Source organism: Aspergillus heteromorphus, assembly GCF_003184545.1.
Source record: "Aspergillus heteromorphus CBS 117.55 chromosome Unknown BO70scaffold_11, whole genome shotgun sequence".
NCBI lineage: Eukaryota > Fungi > Ascomycota > Eurotiomycetes > Eurotiales > Aspergillaceae > Aspergillus > Aspergillus heteromorphus.
Genome location: NW_020290416.1, coordinates 668,197 through 688,347, shown reverse-complemented (window position 1 = coordinate 688,347; position 20,151 = coordinate 668,197). Strand labels below are relative to the sequence as shown.

General features: G+C 55.9%; 7 protein-coding genes across 7 annotated transcripts; 2 read left to right on the top strand and 5 right to left on the bottom strand.

Annotated features, from left to right (window-relative positions):
* The first annotated feature begins 523 nt into the window (after positions 1–523).
* BO70DRAFT_34302 (ankyrin repeat protein) lies at positions 524–1,548 on the top strand. The gene has a single exon (XM_025541399.1). It carries the CDS (start codon positions 767–769, stop codon positions 1,412–1,414), a length of 648 nt encoding a protein of 215 aa, XP_025399753.1. The 5' UTR covers positions 524–766; the 3' UTR covers positions 1,415–1,548.
* Positions 1,549–4,675: 3,127 nt separating this feature from the next.
* Positions 4,676–5,126, bottom strand: BO70DRAFT_34291 (uncharacterized protein). The gene has a single exon (XM_025541395.1). It carries the CDS (start codon positions 5,021–5,023, stop codon positions 4,721–4,723), a length of 303 nt encoding a protein of 100 aa, XP_025399752.1. The 5' UTR covers positions 5,024–5,126; the 3' UTR covers positions 4,676–4,720.
* BO70DRAFT_361974 (tRNA modification GTPase) lies at positions 5,034–7,604 on the bottom strand. Its single transcript, XM_025543174.1, has 3 exons — positions 7,267–7,604; positions 5,615–7,203; positions 5,034–5,542 (listed from the first exon to the last, which is right to left on the bottom strand). Exons 1-3 carry the CDS (start codon positions 7,540–7,542, stop codon positions 5,524–5,526), a joined length of 1,884 nt encoding a protein of 627 aa, XP_025399751.1. The 5' UTR covers positions 7,543–7,604; the 3' UTR covers positions 5,034–5,523.
* A 175-nt stretch (positions 7,605–7,779) lies between these two features.
* BO70DRAFT_34287 (uncharacterized protein) lies at positions 7,780–8,421 on the bottom strand. Its single transcript, XM_025541393.1, has one exon. The coding sequence runs from the start codon at positions 8,324–8,326 to the stop codon at positions 7,865–7,867; it is 462 nt and encodes a 153-aa protein (XP_025399750.1). The 5' UTR covers positions 8,327–8,421; the 3' UTR covers positions 7,780–7,864.
* A 96-nt stretch (positions 8,422–8,517) lies between these two features.
* BO70DRAFT_379565 (formin sepA) lies at positions 8,518–14,037 on the bottom strand (the record flags this gene model as incomplete). Its single annotated transcript, XM_025545354.1, has 3 exons — positions 8,518–9,336; positions 9,396–10,821; positions 10,877–14,037. 3 exons carry the CDS (start codon positions 14,035–14,037, stop codon positions 8,518–8,520), a joined length of 5,406 nt encoding a protein of 1,801 aa, XP_025399749.1.
* Positions 14,038–14,717: 680 nt separating this feature from the next.
* Positions 14,718–15,576, top strand: BO70DRAFT_361972 (uncharacterized protein). The gene is made up of 2 exons (XM_025543173.1): positions 14,718–14,991; positions 15,085–15,576. The coding sequence occupies exons 1-2, from the start codon at positions 14,965–14,967 to the stop codon at positions 15,505–15,507; spliced, it is 450 nt and encodes a 149-aa protein (XP_025399748.1). The 5' UTR covers positions 14,718–14,964; the 3' UTR covers positions 15,508–15,576.
* Positions 15,577–16,519: 943 nt separating this feature from the next.
* fdh (formate dehydrogenase (NAD+) FDH1) lies at positions 16,520–18,521 on the bottom strand. Its single transcript, XM_025541093.1, has 4 exons — positions 17,915–18,521; positions 17,671–17,846; positions 17,060–17,604; positions 16,520–16,995 (listed from the first exon to the last, which is right to left on the bottom strand). The coding sequence occupies exons 1-4, from the start codon at positions 18,104–18,106 to the stop codon at positions 16,649–16,651; spliced, it is 1,260 nt and encodes a 419-aa protein (XP_025399747.1). The 5' UTR covers positions 18,107–18,521; the 3' UTR covers positions 16,520–16,648.
* Positions 18,522–20,151: the final 1,630 nt, after the last annotated feature.

The following is a 20,151-nucleotide window of genomic DNA, read 5'->3' as shown; positions in this document are numbered from 1 at the left end:
CCCCCCGACGGACGTCGGGGCTTCTCTGATCGTGCGAGAGCTAGAGGCTCTTCGCGCACAGTATCCTGGCCAGGTGACGGTGGATTATTTCGTCGATGAGGAAGGCACGAGCATTGGTAAGCAGCTCATCCGGGACTCGGCCAACACTGCATTGTCTTCTTCCGTGGAAGCGGGCAAACGCAACCTCATTCTGGTCTCGGGACCGGAGGGCTTCATTAGCTACATGGCAGGACCAAAGCTCTGGGCCGAGGGAATGGAATTACAGGGTCCGTTACGGGGCATCCTCAAAGAGCTGGACCTGAAGGACTGGGCCGTATGGAAGCTGTGACAAGGGCGGTGTATAATAATGGGAGCCATTTACTTCTTGTACCATGTGTTATAGATGTACTAGTATAGATAGATTTGAAATGGAAACATTCCTAGTTGGATGGCCTCGCTAACCGCAGGCAAGTCACAAATGGCGATTGACGTCGTCCTGGTTAGTATGCGATCTGCTGATTTCGGTGGGGACGATGCATATATACTACGGCTGCTGCTGCTGCTTACTCCCCCTGCTGTCCCCCCTCTCTTCTCTCTCTCTCTCTCTCTCTCTCTCCTCACACACACACCCCCTCGCCACAACTGTTCCACAATGACTCGGGACACTTCATCGCGTCTGCATGGAGGTGCTTCCACGACGATCGCCTGGCCGACGAATGGGGACGAAGGCGCCGCCGCGTTGGCTGTCCGGCTGCAGCCATCCTCCCCTCTTAACGCCTAACCCAGGATGCTCCATACTTTGAGCATGCTTCCTTCTGCCTTCCTCCTGGCAATCCTGTCTTCTTTCCCAACTTCGGTTGGAGTCTTCTGGCGGCTTAACCCTCGACCGGAGTGTTTGAATTATAACGAGCCCCATAAGCAGGGCCTCCTCTCTCTCCACCGTCACACTGTCCTACTGTTGCCTGATGAACCATCCATACTGCTGATGGACCCCGTCTCCGCGATCGGCCTTCTTTCGGGCGCGTCTCAAGTCGCCCAATCTGCCAAAGCCACCGCAAGTAGGCTGGCCGATCTGTATGGCAAATTCAACAATGCAGACCTCACCCTTCAAGCGCTCATCGGCGAGCTGACGGCCATTCGATCATCCATCACCCAGCTGCATGACTGGGCTTCGTATAGTGTCCCCGGGTCAGCAGAACCTGACGAGTATGTTGAAGGTCTCGAAGTCGCCCTCAGCGGCTGTCGCGCGACCATGGAGGTCCTCTCCGACGAGGTATCGGCCCTGGCTCGGGGCGAACTATATAACGGCACCGGAGCTGGGGTTCGGGATCGAACGAAGGTTTCCTGGAACGAAGACAGCATGAAAGGTCATCAGGAAAGGCTGCGCGCTCAGGTCCAAGCGCTGCAGTTATTGCTCCAGGCCTGCCAGTGGTAAGGCTCCATATGACAACCAGAAAGATATCACTGCATGCTAAAGACTAGCCACTAGTCGGTCCTCTACTGAGCAAAGTGAACTGCTACGAAGAGCTGAGAGCCGCCGGATCATCGAGAAGGTCGCCAGCAAAACAGCAACTCTGCGGACCTCCAGCAGCTCCACAGCCTCGCGCGCAAATAGTGTGACCCTAAATCGTCGCCCGTCATCCGCACGGGAGGCTGTATTTGATTTCGACAGGTCTGTGGCTGGCTCTTTTCCGTGCCGTCGTATGACTATACCTCCGCCTACCACGCCCGCAGAACAAGCCAGCTTTGGTTACGACAATCGCCGCTCAACTACGGACGAAGGCTACGGGAGTAGCGCTGCGAGCAGTCAAAATCTGGGGGGGACCAGCCCAACCCTTTTAATGCATCACTCTGCGTCGATTGGCTCCAGTCATGGTCACTGCAAAAGCATGTCGCTCACTCCGAACACCTTGCCGCAAAGCTCATCTCAGGTGCGCAGGTGGCAGTCAGACGCGACTGGTTCTTCTAGAGTAACCCGCTCCTCGTTGTCCCGGCGAGAGAAGTTCCGGTCCATCCTTCGACAACTTAGGCGACCAAGTCTGTCTGCAGCACCGACGCAGCCCCCTGCGCGCAGCTCTACGGAGCGACGGCTGTATATGAGAGGCACAAATACTAGCATTGATTTGACATCGCCAGACGGGGCGTCCGTACCGCTGATCGTCAGATCAGCTCAGTCGGGCACTCGCTCGGATGTCGAAAGGCTCCTGGAAAGCGGTCATGATATTGAAGCTCGGCACGCTTCTTCCCGCAGGACTCCTCTTCTAGTGGCATCGCACTGTGGTAACCAAGCGGTGGTTGAATTGTTACTGCAAAGAAACGCCCGAGTTGATGCCCTCGATAAATTAGGGTCCACTGCCCTGCACCTGGCTGCCTCTCGTGACCACTGTAGCGTTCTTGAGTTGCTTCTCCCTGAAGGGTTGGACATCGAAGCACGGAATTCCAACCGCCAGACTGCTCTCTGGCTCGCAGCATATTACGGTCGAGTTGGGGCCACGCACATGTTACTCGCTTGCCATGCCAAAGTGAACACGCGGGCTGACAACCACGAAACCCCGCTGCATCTTGCAGCAAAACGGGGCGATGTGGTGATTTCCAACCTTCTTATCTCAAGTGGCGCAGACATGGAAGCCAAAGATGGAGCGATGATGACGGCCTTGCATTATGCCTGCGAGGGAGGCCATCTGGGCGTCATCGAACTGCTCCTTTACAACAAGGCCAGCATCAACGCGGCTGGAAGCGATCGCAGGACGCCGCTGATCTGCGCTGCCGCTATGGGTCAGCTGCTGGCGATGCAGCTTCTGCTCAAAAAGAAAGCGTCGATTCTATGCGTTGACGACGCTGCCATGACGGCATTTCATTGGGCTGCGTTCAATGGGCACACGGAGATAGTGGACATGTTAAGCCAGAAGAAAGGCCTGGTTGTCAGACCCAATATTGCAGGACGAACAGCACTACATCTTGCAGCCATGAATGCGCAATTCGCGGTGGTGGAGTTACTCCTCCGCAAGAAGATGCCCCTAGAAACGCGCTGTCTGTCGGGGTTCACGCCGCTCCACTACGCCTGCATGGCCAATAGTTTCGAGATAACAAAGCTGCTTCTCATTTCCGGGGCCAACATCGAGGCCCAAGCCGAGGTAGACCGACGACGACCGATCCATATTGCAGCTGTCCGTGGGTCGATGGGGTTGCTTAATTTGCTCTGTGACAAGGGTGCCTCTTTGGATTCTCGTGATGATGTGGGAGACCGAGCACTGGGTGTGGCATGTCGGTACGGACATGTTGCTGCCGTCCAAAGCTTGCTAGACTGGGGATCACCCGTATATCTCACTTACGGAGACCGCTCTGAGGAGGACTCTCCGTTATGCCTGGCTGCCATGGGAGGGCATCTCCCCGTGGTCACGCTTCTTCTCCGGCGAGGTGCGTCCGTCCACAAGCGCGACGAAAGGGGATGGCAGCCGTATCGCTATGCAGCTTATTATGGGCATGCCGCCGTTCTCCGCTCGCTCATGTCCTGCAGTTCAATATTAGCGAAAGATGACATGGATCTGGGGCTGGACTTGGAGCGAATTGGCTTCGCACCTTCGGCAGACATACCCCAGGACAACAAGCGGGAGGTGCGAAGCTTGCTGCATCAATTGCAACATCCGTCACTGCCAGTGGACAAAGGCCTTCCACCAGCCTGGAGTCCTGTGTCATCATCGGGCCTGACCTTTGCGGCTACGCCGGTAGCAGTCGTGGGCCCGCAGGAGCTGCCAGGGACCTTGGAGCAAGGACTCCCGGCGAGCCGATCTCAAACCCCGGAACACATGCGTCGAAGGGCGTTGGTCAACACGCGAGCGTCGGAATTTAGCGATGTTGCCCAGATCCTGGGGGCCAACGAACGGGCTTTTGCACCGGCGGATGAACAAATCGCCATGCCTCGTGCGCGCCATCCGTATGAATCGCCGGGTGGCAGTCCCATCACCGACAGCCCTTTCTTCGAGCCCAAATTTCTCCGTGCAGGCGAAACTGGGGTGCACGAGGTGAACTGGATACCAACCTTAGACAATGCCGGGCAGCCCCGAGAATGGGACTCCGAATCATCCATATCATCTGTCTACACTGCACCGGAGGAAGATATATTCGAGCTCCCGGCCTGATCGACCGTCCCATCGGATGGAACCCAACGCCATGCGTCCAGCATACAGCATACGAAATGTCCCTACTATCTAGTACGATTATTCCGAATATAACTCCGGCTCCAGGATCGAGATCTCGATCACCGACCTGTCGCGCCGAAGCATAAGTAAGAATAGCCCTGTATTATTATTAGCATGCACGAATGACAGGCCAAGAACGGCATGTCTCAGATCCTGATCCGTTGGTTAATCGATCTCGTCTTATATCCTCTTATGTAGTAAGCAAGCCCGGGCTGAGGGTGCCATGAAACCAGTCTGGAGAAAGCAATACTGTCTAAACATAGAGAAAAAGCAATATTCGGGCAAGGGTGGAAAAAAGCAAACATCTTTCTCTCCGAGCATCCGAGACATGCCCAGTGGCCCACACGCACACTTACAAATTCAAGAGATGGGATATCAACCACCACTACCAGTAGCCGGACCAGGAACTGTACGTAATGCTAGAGTTAACGATGATGAGTAGCTGGATGGATTGGTGTCTTTTTTTTTTTTTTTTTTTTTTTTTTTTTTTGGAATGGGTAAGTTTATATTTAGCATCTGATTGATCTGATCTTGATGTTTACCTAGGTACTTTGACGCCTCATGATCATCCCTCCATTGAGCGCGTTCAGGGGATGAGGAGGTGTTGGATAGCATAGTACTACGAGATCGGTGGTGGGTGGTAAGTGGTGGCCGTCATAGGGCGGACAGGCGGACCAGCCATCGGAGAATGGAATTGCTAGATCAGTTAAGCAGGAGTGCGAAATCAATCTGATCATATATAAGGATGACCTGACCTGCGGTGCTCTGCTCTGCTCTGCTCTACAACCTGCAACAAAGTACCAGGGAAGACACACACACACACACACACACACACACACACACATATCATATATCAAGCGATTGCTTTTCTCGCGTCTCTATATATTCACTATCGCTGCTATACCCACCTCTACTTATCTCTATCAATATCAGTACACTGTCTTCCGATAATAAATACTATACAATTGAGAGTTGGATTTTGGCGGCCCTCTTTCTTCCCTCTTTCTTGACTAGCCTGGCTCGTCTCGTTGACCCGACCTGTCTCTTTCATCATGGGTCGAGGAGCGTACAACGCCCCCGAGGCTTCGATGGCGGTCTCGCCGCTGGTTCCTGCCCTGTCGCTCTTGCAGGGTCGAGGTTGTGGTCGTGGGGGCTGCAACGATCAGTGCCCGGCTGCAATATCAGCAGCGGTGGACGCGCATTGTGAAATGAGCGTGTAATTGGATGTGGATATGGACGTGGAGGTTCAACAAGTCATGGTTTAGTCTGGATGAGGACGTGACCAGACACATTGCAGCATGGCCATCGGAGTCGAGTCGAGTCGAATTTAATGTGTCCTCCCTCATCACTTGCCGACACAGAACCTGGATTGCATTGCGCGGTTAGCCATGAACAACAGACGAAACATACATCACCAACGGAGCGGCACGGCATACTTCTCGAAGACAACCCCCAAGACGTCCTCCACGTCTCCACTGTCGCCTCTGCCGGTGATCTTGGCCAGGGAGTCTGCAGCCTCCCGTAGGTGCTCTGCGGCAGTAACAATGTCCACTTCCATCTCGACAGTCTCGGGATCTTGGCTGGCGCCAGAAAGTAAGACATCAGCATGGACAGGGGGTGTGGCGCTCATGGCTTCGTGGTGGGGATTGGATGAAGGAGGGTCGGCCTGGGCTAGGAATGCGTCCAATTGAGCCATGCATCTTTGTAGATTCGAGCTTTGTCGGTGTGTCACTCCCAGAGAGTCTTCCCAATACGATCTATCGTACTGTCTGTGCTCGTCCCTGTCAATGTAAGCGGGAGAAGCAATCTCTTCAAACGTCTTGATTAACCCGCGGAGGAATGCCTGGATTTGGCCCGGGTCTTCCTGACCGGACTCTGACAGGATGCCATTCAGGCAGGAGATTTTGAAGATGCTCTCACATGGCACATGGAAGAGCCGTTCAATCCCCTCGAACAACTGCTTCTTCATGCCCACATACTCGTGCGGCAGCCGCTCGGACTTGTTAACGGCCACAACGATGCGCTTGTGCGCGCGCGCACATTCGATGGCCGCTTCAACAACCTCGGGATCGACAGCCAAGCGAAACGGCAACTCGTCTGCTGGGCCTGCGTCTTCAACTGCAAGGACTACGATGACCACGTCGGACTCCAACGCGCGGGCTTTGGCACGCCGGATGCCCTCCTGTTCGACGGCGCCAATCACCACCGATTTCTGTCCCGTCAGATTGCTGATAGTCTCGGAGCGGATCCCCGCCATGTCGCCCAGCTTGCAATACCATCCCCCGATATCAACCCCGACGTCCACGATATCGCGCGTGGTTCCTTCTTCTGTGCTGACAATGGCGGCTTCCCGGCCCACGATGCGATTGAGAAGGGAACTCTTTCCCGCGTTCGGGGCCCCGAGCAGGGCGATCTTGATCCCGTTCCGCAGCAGCTCCCCCTTGGATGCGTTCATGATATGCATTTCGATCTGCTGCCGCAGTCCATTCACCTGCGCAACAACAGAGGACACCAGCTCGCGGGTGGACTCGTCGAAGTGCTGGTCCTCCGAGAAGTCGATCAACGCCTCCAGCTCGCCGCGCGCATACAGCAACTGCCGCCGCCATGCCTCGTATCGTTTGAACAGAGCATCACTGGCGCCCCGGACGGCCAGACGCCGCTGCTGTTCCGTCTCCGCAGATAATGTATGGCCCAGTGCTTCGATCTGGGGGAGGTCCAATCGGTTGTTCATGAAGGCCCGACGGGTGAATTCGCCCGGTTCGGCGTACCGGACCGTGTACTTCGGACCATCTGAGCGAGATATCGCCGTCAGGACGGACTTGACGATAGCCGGTCCTCCATGGAGATGGAGCTCGAGGACGTCTTCACCGGTGACTGTTCTGGGACCCGGGAACCAGAGGACTAGAGCGCTGGCATCCAGAACGTTGTTGGAGGAAGGCGGCCGTCGCGTGGGAGAATACAGGGTGCGGACGGCGGCAAGGCGGGGTTGGGGGAGCGGTTTGTTAGGGCATAGCGATTCGTAAATCTAAGTAAGAGGTGGAGATGGATGTCAGCATGGTTGGTTTCCAGGGCCGCGGGTTTAGCATACAGGCACACAGGCAGGACCTGACACTCGCACGACGGCGATGGCAGCCCGTCCGGAGGCGGTTGAAAGCGCATAAATTGTGGAATCCGCGTCGTTAACCGACCGAGCCGGTGCGGAGATCGAGAAATAGCGGCATGAAAGTCCCCGTGGAGTCAATCTGCGGGCATGGCTAGAATGTGAGAGACCGGCTCCGTTTCGAGCCAGCGCGGAGGATCTGGTGATGCATGGCGGGCCAGAGAGAATCGCCCACCGCAAGGGCCGGGCCACGGATGGTCGCATGCGCAGAACAGGCCGGCAGGAGACGCGTGCGCGACAGGCGATTGAAAGAGAACCGAGCCGGCTTCGAGGTGCCACGGAGGAGAGAAGATGTCGGGGCTCTCTGGTGGAGGGCGAGGCGAGGCGATGCGATGCGAGGCGGTGCGGCGAGCGAGGCGGAAGTCCGATGGTCACGTGCGTGCTGGAGATTCTATCCGAGAGAAAGGAATAAATACTCGGTTCTATTTATTATTTGATTCACAGGAATATACACATACAACTACTTCTACTCGCCCGGGGGAGTCAGTCAGTCAGTCAGTCAGTCAGTAGATGTATGAAAGCCATATCACAAGGTCCCCGGCGCCCCTTCGTCACGCCTGCGCGCCGAAAGACACTCGGCCATGCGCCACGGAATCCTCCACCGCAACAAAAATGCAACAATTGCTGGAACGACATGCAGATATAAACAGACACGAGGCACGGAGAAAAATGAAGAAAGAAAGAAAGAAAGAAAGAAAGAGAGAGAGAGAGAGAGAGAGAAATTATGTACACAAAGAGAGGGCCGGGAGGGGATATGAATCGCTGCATCGAAAAACAATGTACGTTCGAAGGGGAAATACATGGCACCGTGCCAGGGGAGAATCGAAGAGAGCCAGGAACATCGTCGGTCATATGCAGGCCATGTCCGATCGTGCTGGCTGAACTCCCCCCAAAAGCACAACAGAGGTGGAGAGAGAAGGTGAGGAACGAGGAAGAGAAAGAAGAAGAGAAAGGGAAGAAGTCGGGGACATGCGGCGGCGGAAGGCATATTGTACACTCAAACAACATAGTAAAATCTTTCCGAGACGACATGAGTCTATCAAACATTAGATTAGGAAAGAGGAAAGGCGTTCCTTCGACAAGGAGGAAAGGTTCAAGGAGAAAAAAAAAAAAAAAAAGAAGTGCAAAAGAAATGAAATCAAAAAAGAGGGAGGGGGTAGAAGGGCACGCACGACCCGACTACTCGACCGATCTGCTCGAAGGGGATCCTTCTAACGGTTCATCGTCACCGGGCGACCCAAGATGAAGGTCTGCATTTGGCGACACCACAATGGCCGGGGTCAGAGGGGGTTGGGGGAGGGGGTCATCGTCGTTCCGGGGGCTTGCTGGCTCCAGGTCAGTCCTGGGAGGCGAAATCGGCTCGGGCACGGACGAGGCGACAGAGCCATCAGCACTATCTCGACTGATACTTGTCGCTCCATTGCGTCTCCGCAACCGGCGTTTCCGGCGTTCTTCTTCGGCCGTCTCGCGTCTTCGTCTTTGTCGCTCGCCGTCCACGTTGTCTCGGAGACCTTGCAGCATACTGGCAGCGCGATCTGCAACATCTTCACTCTCCGACACATGTTGAGAATCCCGTTGCGTGGACTCGGACTCTGCTTCTAAGAGGGGAGGGCTCAGAAGGCCGGTCTCAGCAGGAGCGTCGTTGGTTTCATTGCTCGCGTTATTGCCGTTGCCGTCCCCCTCTGTGTCATTCGCCCCCTCGGGGGCTTCAGTTCCATCGGCATCCGGTGGCTTCTGACCCGAAGCGACGCGGACCTGGTGTCTCTCCTTCAACCTAGCACGGCGACGGCGATCACGCTGGTCTCTGGCCTGAGGTGCTGCGGCGCGCAGCTTCTCCAAGAGCGAATCCATTGCCCCGCTCGAGGCCGGTGATAGTGGCGCATCGCCTCCCGAAGGAGTGCCGTTGGCGAGACTGGCATTGATGTTACGCTTGCGAGCCAGCGACTGCTCCGTGCGTCTCCGGCTTTCTTCCAGTCCGACGTTCTTCTCCTTGGATTTCTGCAGGTTTCGTGGTTAGCAACAAGTCTAGGGGAAAGAATGTCGGCGAGGAGACTTACCCTCCACTCCAGCAGGAACGAGGCCAGTTTCGGGAAGAAGTCTCGTCTGGCACCCTCGTCTGCGTTATCCTCTCCATAGAAGACCATAATGTCGTCGTAGGATTTCACCATCTCATCCAGGTAGAGCTGCATCTGCTCGGCTTTGCGGCGAGCATCCTTCATACTACGTTGGACAATCTGACTGACGCGATCCTGAGGGTGGAACTTCTTGGTGTCACTCAGGTTTCCTGCATCCAAGCTTGCCTGCACATTCTTGACGTTATCAACGTATTTCTTGGCATCGGACCGCAGCTGGTCCACGTTGAGTTTCTGAATGGCGACGACGCCGTTGATCTGGTCGACGAAACCCTCCCATTCAGGGTACTGGTTACGAACGATGCGCTCGACCAGATCTGCGAAGGTGGTCTCGTTCTTGTCATCCTTGACCATGCCAAGACGAGCAAGGGAGCTCAGCTTGAAACCTTGAGCCTGCTTATTGGCATCGTTCATGAAGTTACCAATATCCAGGATCAGCCCGAGGACGTTCATAAGGGACACGGAGTCTCGGAGGGATTCGCTGACTTGCACAACCTGTTGGAGTTTCGCGGATATGTGCTCATAATCCGGTTCAAACGAGCGGGTCAGCGCGAGGGCACGCATTCTCGCCTTCCAGTAATGGTTCAACTCGAATGCAGTGTAGAGGTAGACTTGATCCTCACGCGTGAGCTCTGCAGGGTCTTGTTCTCGCTCAGCGCTGGCAGCATCTGGGCCAGTCCAATCCCTGCTGTATGGCGCCATCTGCTTCGAGATATTCTCGGGGATCGTGCACATCTCATCCCTCTGCAGGAACTCCATGACGACCTGATTGTCCAGAATATCTGTGTCGCAGTGGATGATCATCCGCACAACGTCGTCGGCAGGAAATTGCGAGAACTTTGCCATAGCAATCTGGAAGTTCTTGGACAACTCATTGGAGATGAGCTGCTTCTTGTCTTTGCGCTGTTTGGCGGCGGCATTGGCCCCGAAGATCTTGGTTTCCTTGGCCATGAATAGTCTCTCAACCTCATCCAACACACCCTTTTTAGCTAGCTCCACATACTTGTCCTCTTTCTCCTGGGCTGTAGGCGCATGAGCTGCCCACACCGTCACCTGGGGCGCATCCACCTTCTCCCAGTGCAGGGCCTTGAGCTTCTTCTTGGGGCGGATAGACGGCATGAGAGCGGTCTGGTGATGAGGAAGGGCTTGAGAGGCCATGTAATTAGCTCGCCAGCCTCCAAAGCCACCCGCGCCAGGAGGAGGCGGGGGAGGGGGAGCACCGAACGAAGCACCTGGTGGAGGGGGCGGCGGCGGCGGGAATCCAGCTCCACCGGGTGGAGGTGGGGGAGGGGGCGGAGGGGGAACCCGGCCTTTCCAGGGGGGGGTGGAGGGGGCGGCGGCGGAGGGAATCCTGCCTTTCCAGGCGGCGGGGGAGGCGGGGGAGGGGGTGGAGGCGGTATTCCCACGGCACCCGGTGGAGGGGGGGGCGGCGGAGGGGGCGGCGGAGGAGGAGCAAATCCCAGGGCTCCCGGCGGAGGGGGAGGGGGAGGAGGCGGGGGGCAGGAACGCCCTTGGCGTCTGCCTTCTCAACCTCGCTCTCAGTCTTGGGCTCTCCCGCAGAGCTATCTTCAGGTGCTGTAAGCCCAGGAATCTCAAGAGCAGCAGCATTGTCTTCCGCGTCGATCTTGGGCACCTTCAGAGCGATTTCTCCAATGAGACCGTTGGCCTGCTTGGGGTTCAGTCGTGGCCGGTGAAGATCCACAAGACGTGCCTTTTCATAGACAATCTCGCCATTCTCATCCACCTGGCCCTGTCCTTGGCCCTCGAGGTCATCTCTCTCCATGCCGGGCACATGCCTTTTCTTCCGATAGACGGATCCCAATGCAGGAACATTCTGGCGAGCCTGTTCTTCGAAGTCATCGTTGGGTTCAGCATCCCCGTCCATCTGCTCCCGTAGCTCACGCAGTCTGTCCGAGGTAACATGCTGGCCCCAGACCTTGCCTTCCAACTTGAACTGCGTCTTGGTTCGTTCAAGCTGCATCTCCAGTCGTCCCAGGAGCCTTTCCCTATCCAAAATGCCCCTCATATGCGACGGGTCGGCTTCTGCTAAATTGTTCTTCTTGGCGTTCGAAGCAGCGATATCCTGGGCGTCTCGAAGCATCAGGTAGAGTTCTCTGGTTTCGAGCTCATTCCGTTGCAGCTCTTGGGCACGGAGCCTTTGAACATCGGCGAGCTCGGCTCTAATTGCCTCCTCCCGTCTCCTTTGGAGCTCAATGATGCCGGTCTGTTCTTCGATTTGTTTCTGCAGCTTCTTAACTAAGCCGTCTGCGCCTAGCTCTATCTGTGCCTTCATCTCATCACGCTCGGCCAGGGCGGCCTCCGCGATCTGGCGGGCCTCCAGGGACTCATCGAAAGCCTGTCTTGCCTCCGAGTCTGTGTGCAGACGGTCCAGCAAACTCTGAACGGTGAACGTTAACCCTTGCCGGAGATCAAGATCGGGCAGTCTTCGGTCCATGGCAACATAGCTGAGCATGGCATCAACGAGCTGGTACATGCGAAGGCCATCCTCTCCAGAGTTCTCCCGAATTAGAAGCATGTGTTGCATGGCGGAAAGGAAGTAGTCATGAGCACGGCTACCCTGGATCCTTGATGCAATAGCGTCTGTAATTTGCATGGGGTCGCTCATGTCCTTGACTTCGCCCTCGATGCTATCTTTCATACTACTACTCTCGCGCTGCAGGAGATCCTCGTAATCAATGGCTTCATTCTCGCGGAAGCGTTCAATCTGCTTGTCGATAACCTCGTACTGGAAGCCCTCCATTTTGGTCATGAGACGCTTGATGCCGCAGGAGGTGAACTGGGCACGAATATGACATCGCAATTGCAGGTCGCTTTCTGGAGCATCCACCAACATATTGATCAAAAGCATAGTTGAGACGGCATATTCCATGAGGAGGTTCTCCATGCCTATGCCACCGCTGCGATATTCCTCGCTGGCACCCACCAAGCTTCCCATCTTCCCGCGGCCATCGATCGTTACCTCGACTATGCGCATCCAGGCATCAAAGCGGCCGGTCTCTCCATGGTGGTTCTTGACATGGTCCATGGCCTGCAAAACCTTTTGATGCCCGTGTCCTTCGGCCCAGTGACAGAGGAAAGTCAGAACTTCGCTGACCAACTTCCTTGTATTCAGCCGAGGAGATAGTAACGAGCTCACAAGAGCCACAATGACTTGCTGGTGGGCGAGGGCATCATCTGCTCCATACTTGTTGTTCATCAAAGCCTTCAAGCACTTGACAATATCGTATTCTCGGTCCAAATCTTTGTCCCCAGTTGGGGGCGCAGGGACAGGACCCGAAACCTTCCTCCGATTGATCTTGAAAAGAACGTTTGTCAGGGCTATTTGGCCTTGCGCTTCGACAAAGGCCTTCACCCAGCTGATTGGTTGAGTTCGAAGACTGACACTCAAACTAGCCAGTTGTTTTGACGTGATGGAATCGTCCATAACTTTCTTCACGTACCACTCCGGGCTCCCCTCTTCGTCGGCTCGCTCCAGGATCCCTGACGGCCCGTCATGACCATGTGCCTGTCGTGCATTTTGCCTCCGCTTCTGCTCTCCTTGTAATTCGGTCAACCGATCTTGATGAACAAGCGTCCACTTCTTCGAGGCTGGGTATGCAAGCATCTGCCGTTTGGCCTGCTCCGGCAAGTTCTGCCAACCACGCTTCTGCATCAATTCGAGGAACAGCTGGTCCACCACCCGATCGTCCCTAGGCCGGGCGAGGTACTGTTCGGGATTAGTGGGTATCTTCGCAGGCTGGGAGGGCTGAGCAGATTGCCACGCGGCTTGTGCGGTAGAAAGTCGGTTGGGGTTCCCTTGGGACGAGTAGGTGTTACGGTCGGCGGATTGGGAGGTGGTAAGTGTGCGTGAAGAGCCGTCCGATGAGAAGTAGCTCGAACCACGGGTGTTCGACGAAAGTGAAGAGTGAATGCTAGCCTGGTCGATGGACATTCGGGAATGAGTGGAGGAGTCTACGGTAGACGATGAGTTGTGGCTAAAGCCCGTATTGGCAGCAGAACTTCCCGGACGCCCCCACTGCTGATACCGAGCACCTTTATCACCCGTAGAACTGCCCGTCATGGTGACATTGGACGCATGCGGTGGCGGACGAGGGCCGGTGGGGTGGGAATAAACGTTGTTGTCCTTGATATTGGACGGGTTCCAGACGGGATACTGGTGGAAGTCGCTACCTCCCTTGGCAACATGGCTCGGCGACGGCTCCTTCCGGGGGGAGGTTTCGGCTTTGGAGAGATAGTCCACGGGGATCGGAGACTTGGTATCGGACGGGAGGCTTTCGAAGGGAATGGAGGTGATGACGCCGGCGGTCATGGATAGGGCGGCAGGATCGATGTCGTGGGGGAAATCCATCGACTGGACGGACGAGCGCTTGGAGTGGCGAGACGAGCGAGAGCCCGCGGCGCTTCCAGGGGGCGCGAGACTCTCGAGGCCGGTGTGTCCCTCATACCGATCCTCTACCGGCTTCTCCTTGTGCAGTTTCCTCCCGAAGAATGATTTGCCAGCGGAAGTCTGTCTCGATTTGTCAGGCGCGGACGTGGTGGTTGGCATCTTGACGGACGTCGCTGGGGAGACGCAGGGCGCAGCATGAGCGAAGTACTAGTGAACGGCGAGGCAAGTGCGTCGGGGGGTCGCTAAACTGTCTGGCGATGGGGTCCGTCGCTTTCAATCTCTGCGACGACCGAGCTCCCATGCAACTCAAGGCGACAACTTATTTCCCTGGACTCCTGACTAACACTAATTAAATAGCCGCTGCGGCGGAGCGGGAAGCGTTTGGCACGAGAGGAGAGGGGGGAGGAGGGGGGGGGGGCGAGAGGCAACGAAACGGAGACCCTCCACCCACAACACGAATATTGAAAGAGACAAGAGGAAGGGAGCGATGGGTGGTGACTCCCAGTAGGACTATCCTACTCTGGTAATCCCAGGATCGGGGGTTTAGTGGCTGGCGTCTTTTTGCACGTCAGGACTGAAGCACGGGCATCAGGGGGGCACTGAGGCGGCTCTAGAACGCGGTAGGGACCGCTGTGGCACGTGATGCCTGACTACGCCGACGGAAGTCGCCTCAGATTTCAGGAATCCGGGCCATGCAGGCCCCAATCACGTGGGGGGGGGCCATCGGCAGCCAATGCCGGAGCCAACGGAGCCAACGGAGGTTCCGGATCCTGATGGCGCTAAACCAGGTACTGCGTAGTATTATCGCCGCCATGTATCGCTGCTACTCCGCGTCCGGACTCCGGAAAGAGCTGTCAGATCGATTCATCTCTCTCTCCTCCGTCAATTTTCCCCCGAACCTTGCCTACAAGGGTAGCTGTCCACCTCGAGTTCATTCCAGCTAACTTTAGAGGTCATGCCCGGACTACGCTATTGAGATTGATTGGGGATCACCGCTCCTGACAGTCCAGTCCGTCCCTACGTTGCTGCCTGGCATTGCATTCTTGGAGCAACACAACACCACATGAGCATCCATCATCCACCACGATGGGATCTGCCACGAGTTTCGCCAAGGTATCTAGGATCCCCTGTACTTTTCTTCCTTCCCTCCTTCCTTTCTGCCGTCTACTTGGGATTTAACATAACTAACCTCCTGTCCTCTTCCAGACCATCATCGTCCCCGCGGTAATCTCCCTATCGCTGTACCTTCTCTTTTCGTTCGTGATCATTCCATTCTTCCGTCGATACCACCAGCGATACTCGCAATATCTTCCGCTACACACCATCTCCGCGCACACGACCACCCTCCGGGATCGCATCGCCGACGCCCTGATGCGTCGCTTTCTCCCATCATCCTGGCGCCAGTCGCATCTCGATGACCCCTCCGATAACATCAGTATCTACGATGAAGAGGGCGAGATCATGGTCGGCATGGACATGGACCCCTCCCGGCGCGAGGCGCTAGAGCGCCGTCGCAGTAGTATATCTGCCGGTGCCGAAAGTCGTCTCAGTCGGGAACTGGAGGCCGGGTTCATGGACGATAGCGACGAGGAAGGGGATCGCCCCCAGTCCCGGAGGGGGATTCTCTGATTTATTTCCTACTTGTATATAACCCACATACATACCTATTTATATAATGCGAACTATACCATATACTGCCTTTTAAAAAACTTCTCTGTATCTGGGTAATCAATCTTATGTATGTATGTATGCACCATGCACCATGCACCCGGAGTCGAGTCATTGACACCGAACCATCTCGGGCCTATGCAGCGAGACACATGCATCCATACTACACTCATCCATCCATCTATCCATCCGCCGACACCACAACCCTTACCCTTACTCTTGCCTCCCTCATTGAGCAACCTCTAAGACATAGGTACCCCGTACTTACTACCTTGGTATACTTGCACAACGACACCCCCTTCCCAGTCGCCCGTCCTACCATCCTACCCCCCGAGCTTAAATCATTCAATAATCAGAGTCAGACACCCCCTTACCTTCTTTGTTTCCATCCCACCCGGCCAGAACATCATATCGTCACGATCGAGACCTACCGAGATAGATGAGGACATATGTCTAGACTCTCTCCTTGCCAGTCCATTTATCTACCTATCCATCCATCCATCTGTCTGATTCCGGTTCCGACGCGATCACAATCAGCATCACAAATTGGACCTGCTAGATTTGCTAGGTTGTTTGTAGTATCTCCACTGGACTATAGAACTCAACATACGAATGTGTTCCTCCCTGCCAGACACATGAAGGTTGGTTATGGACTGACTATGTTTGCTGGTTGCATGGTTGGGGGGACTGTTTATCAATCGTATCGTCAAGCTTTGGGTTTTGGGGGGTTGGGGTTGGGGAGGAGAGGGATGAGGGATCGACATGCCCCACCGCGGCGAGGCGTGCTGCAAATGCAATGCGAGGGATCGAAGAAGATATGCACTTTGTACTAACATGCGTATGTAAGTGGGCACGATGTAGTTACGGAGTAAAAAGGAAGGAATTATTGCGGAGGAGCTCGGAGGGCTATTGGTTCTTGATTATTGGTGGGTACGGGAGATAATACTACTACGGTATTAAGGAGGGCTATTTTGAACGGTAAAAGGAGAGATGTATTTTAGGTATCATAGCTAATCATAACTGACAAGTGCGCAATGGCCTCGGTGGTAAGTCGAGAATACTACTACATCGACATATCTAGTCCATCATGGCATCCCCGGATTTAAGCCTTGGTGCGCTGACCGTAGGCCTTGGTGACGTAGTCACCCTCGTGGACGATGAGGTCCTGGGGGCGGTAGTCGTTGCGACCGGAGAAGTAGCTGTCGAGGATGGCCTTGGTGCCGTTGGCGTAGCGGATCTGGGCGTCGATGGAGGTACCGGACATGTGAGGGACCATGGCGTTGCCGCCGCCCCAGGGGCCCTGCATGGTGCGCAGGGGGTGGTCGGCGGGAGCGGGCTGGGGGAACCAGACATCACCACCGTATCCGCGGAGGTGGCCGGACTTGACGGCCTCGGCGACGTCCTCCTTGACGACGATGGCACCACGGGCGGTGTTGACGAGCCAAGAGCCTGTGAGGGAGGGAGGTTAGTCTACCGGTTGGATCGCTTCTCGGGGCGGGCGCCTGCTGCTTACCCTTCTTCATCTTGGAGATGAGCTCCTTGTTGAACAGACCGCGGGTCTTCTCGTGCAGAGGGCAGTTGATGGTGACCACGTCGCACTGAGCGAGCATCTCCTCGAGGTCGTCAACGCGGCGGCAGCCGATCTCCTTCTCAACCTCGGGGCTGAGGGGCTGGTAGTCGTAGTAGAGGAGCTCCTTGCAGTCGAAGGGCTTGAGACGGCGCAGCACACGCTCACCAATACGGCCAACGGCAACGGTACCGACGACCTTGCCCTCGAGATCAAACTCGTTCTTGGCGACAGCGGCAACGTCCCACTCGCCGCGGCGGATCTGCTCGTGGGCGGGAACGAAGTTGCGGACCAGGGTCAGGATGGTCATGACAACGTGCTCGGCGACGGAGGTGACATTGCAGCCAGTGACCTCCGCGACGGTGATACCGCCGTTGGTCTTGTTGGCAGCATTCAGGTCAACGTGGTCCGAGCCGACACCAGCCGTGACGGCGATCTTGAGGTTCTTAGCCTTGGCCAGACGCTCGGCAGTGAGGTAACCGGGGTGGAAGCTATGTCAGTCGGTCAGTTGCAGTTCCCAGAGGGGGCCAGGGAGTCAGCAATTGAGGGTCACGAACGGGGTGGTGATGATGACTTCGGCATCGACGAGCTCCTTGTCGAAGGTGGAGTTCTCGCCCTCCTTGTCGGAGGTGGTGACCAGAGTGTGGCCCTGCTCCTCCAGCCACTTCCTCAAGCCCAGCTCGTTCTCGGTGGTGCCCAGAAGACCGGGCTGCTGCTTGGCGTGCTCACCACCCTGTTATTGTGGCCGGTTAGCGACGATGCCGGGAGAGGGAGACCCAGAGAGGAGGCGCGGGTACTTACGTCATAGAGGACCATAAGAACCTTACCCTGTAGGTTGGCAGAGGCGGTTAGCGTACGTGCACCGGCAATGGAGTTCGCGAGAGGAGTCGCCCGGAATGGGCTGCTCGCAGCAGGCTGGAAGGCGCCCTTCGACGAAAGGAGGGAGGTGGCAGGCCGCCGAAGTTGACGGGAGAAAGAGCGCATAAATACCATTGTGAAGATGAGTTGATGGATGAATGAATATCAACTAAGGGGTGTGGGGAGAAAGGAGGATTGGATGTTGTTGGAAAATCCTAGAGCAGGAGGGTCAGCGTGGCACTTAAATACATCATCCATCCCGAGTTGGAGACGTAGATAAATGTAATGTAGGGTCATCGAAAGGAAGGCCCGGATAGCGATTCGGAGCAATCGAATGAGCGGCAGCGGCAGCGGCAGCAGCAGCAGGGGAGAGCGGGGAGACGGTGGAGTGGAGAACAGTGCAACAGGGCCAGAAGGCAGAGCTGCTGCAGGGTTTGTTGTGATGTATGAGGCGTGATAGGGGAGATCAGAGCAACTTACCGGATGCGGTGGAGAGAGGGGGATAACCTTGGTAGCAAGGAAAGGATGAGCGTATGACGATGAGGATGATGATGAGAGTGATGAAGAGGAGAGGAGGAGCAGGATGGACGGGGAATCCAGTCCCATTATATAGCTAGCTGATGACCGGATGCCCCTCTCCTCTCTGCCTGTGCTCCCATCCTGAACTCCCTACTCCTACAGTACTACAAGTTACCAACCGCTATCCAGGAGGGTGGGCATCTCGGGTGGGAACTCAGGCCGGCGGCCCCCACCACTCAGCATGATCGGCGGAGGTTGTTTTGCATCTCGGGGAGAAGCCACTTGATTGGGGCCACTCGTCCAGCCTTCTCCGCACGCGCGGCAAAGTAAGTAAAAAGTACATGCCTTGGTATATAGTAGTGCGTTGTAGATCGTAGTCGTCGAAGCTTGTCCCCCACCCGGGCCTTTGACACCTTCGAGGGGTAAATAGTTAGTTACACGGTCACAGGCACAGCAGAGTACCTAGAGCAGAACATCCCGGATGAGTTTCAACGGTTCAACTGTTGTGTGTCGGGGGGGGGGGGGGGAAGGAAGGAGGGGAAGCCCAGGCCCATGCGGGGATTCTAGAAGGCGTGTCGTCGCTGTGCCGGAATGAGGGGAATCCGAGCCATGGCCGAACGGGCAGCAACCCGGAAGTAAATCGGCTCTCTCTTTCCCTGGCCCGCCGATGTACGGAAGTACGGCTACGGCTGATCTAGTAGAATGAATGATAGAACGCTGGAAGAATCTAGATCGACGATCTATCATCGATAAGTATCTGGGTGACATTCGACCTTCCTCCTATGTAGCTTTACTTCGATAAGGGGAACTTTTAGCTGGATCCAGCTAGGCACGGACAGATTTACTGCTTGAGTTTGGGTGATTGATTCTTCTTGTCAGTTGTCCTTCCAGCCAGACCCAGACCGGACAGCCCCGCACCGCTCCCGATTGGGACAGCTTAGATGTCCCCTCATGAGGGGATGCTGGGGCCCGTGGCCACCATGCCAGACGCGGACTAGCTCCACCCAGCGATGAGGGGCAAGTTGGCAACCCCTCACCCCAAGAATGGTCGTGAAATACCACGCAGCAAACCACCAGACTCGGATCCAACATTGCCGTGGATAGTGCGGTCGTTCTCCTTCTGGCCCTTGTCATGGGCGATCCACCTTGTCTCCTTGGTACCGCAGGGAAGGGGCATATGGCTGCCAGCGGTTCCTCCTCCACAATCCATCGTGCCTGAGTCCGGGCCTCTCCGCTTGCACATCGTGACCCCAAATAATTGCTTCATTCGCGATCTGAAAAACAAGCACCGATTTACTTCCGTGTTTCAACCGACCCCAATCTCTCGAATATTGGGGGGATGGGGGGAGGTGATGGCAGGGGTCAGATCGTGGCGATGGGGTTGATTCATCATCGCCTCGAAAATGGAGACGTCCGTCTGTCTATTCTGTCAACGGTGTCCAACATACATCATCATCCATCATGAGGGGAAGACCCCATACCGAGTCTCCACCTCCTCCTCACCTCATCCGGATCGCGGCGCATCGCCCTTCCTGCCACATCACACGATGTTATCCAATCCGTTGACCCCAACTTTTTTTTTTTCACTATTGTTATTTTCTCACAAGGTAGCGCGCGCCATCCGGATTCACGGAGCTCCTGCGCCCATTACCCGTGCCAAC

Bases quoted from the DNA above. Each gene is read 5' to 3' on its own strand.
- fdh (XM_025541093.1), bottom strand. From the start codon at position 18,106: ATGGTATTTATGCGCTCTTTCTCCCGTCAACTTCGGCGGCCTGCCACC. The intron at 17,605-17,670 runs GTTCGTGACCCT...CGACTGACATAG, and splicing joins GAAGTCATCATCACCACCCC to CTTCCACCCCGGTTACCTCA. The intron at 16,996-17,059 runs GTAAGCAGCAGG...CCTCCCTCACAG, and splicing joins CATCTCCAAGATGAAGAAGG to GCTCTTGGCTCGTCAACACC.
- BO70DRAFT_361972 (XM_025543173.1), top strand. From the start codon at position 14,965: ATGGGATCTGCCACGAGTTTCGCCAAG. The intron at 14,992-15,084 runs GTATCTAGGATC...GTCCTCTTCCAG, and splicing joins CTGCCACGAGTTTCGCCAAG to ACCATCATCGTCCCCGCGGT.
- BO70DRAFT_34291 (XM_025541395.1), bottom strand. From the start codon at position 5,023: ATGTGTGTGTGTGTGTGTGTGTGTGTGTGTGTGTGTCTTCCCTGGTAC.
- BO70DRAFT_361974 (XM_025543174.1), bottom strand. From the start codon at position 7,542: ATGCGACCATCCGTGGCCCGGCCCTTGCGGTGGGCGATTCTCTCTGGC. The intron at 7,204-7,266 runs GTATGCTAAACC...CCTCTTACTTAG, and splicing joins CAGGTCCTGCCTGTGTGCCT to ATTTACGAATCGCTATGCCC.
- BO70DRAFT_34287 (XM_025541393.1), bottom strand. From the start codon at position 8,326: ATGCCTTCCGCCGCCGCATGTCCCCGACTTCTTCCCTTTCTCTTCTTC.
- BO70DRAFT_34302 (XM_025541399.1), top strand. From the start codon at position 767: ATGCTCCATACTTTGAGCATGCTTCCTTCTGCCTTCCTCCTGGCAATC.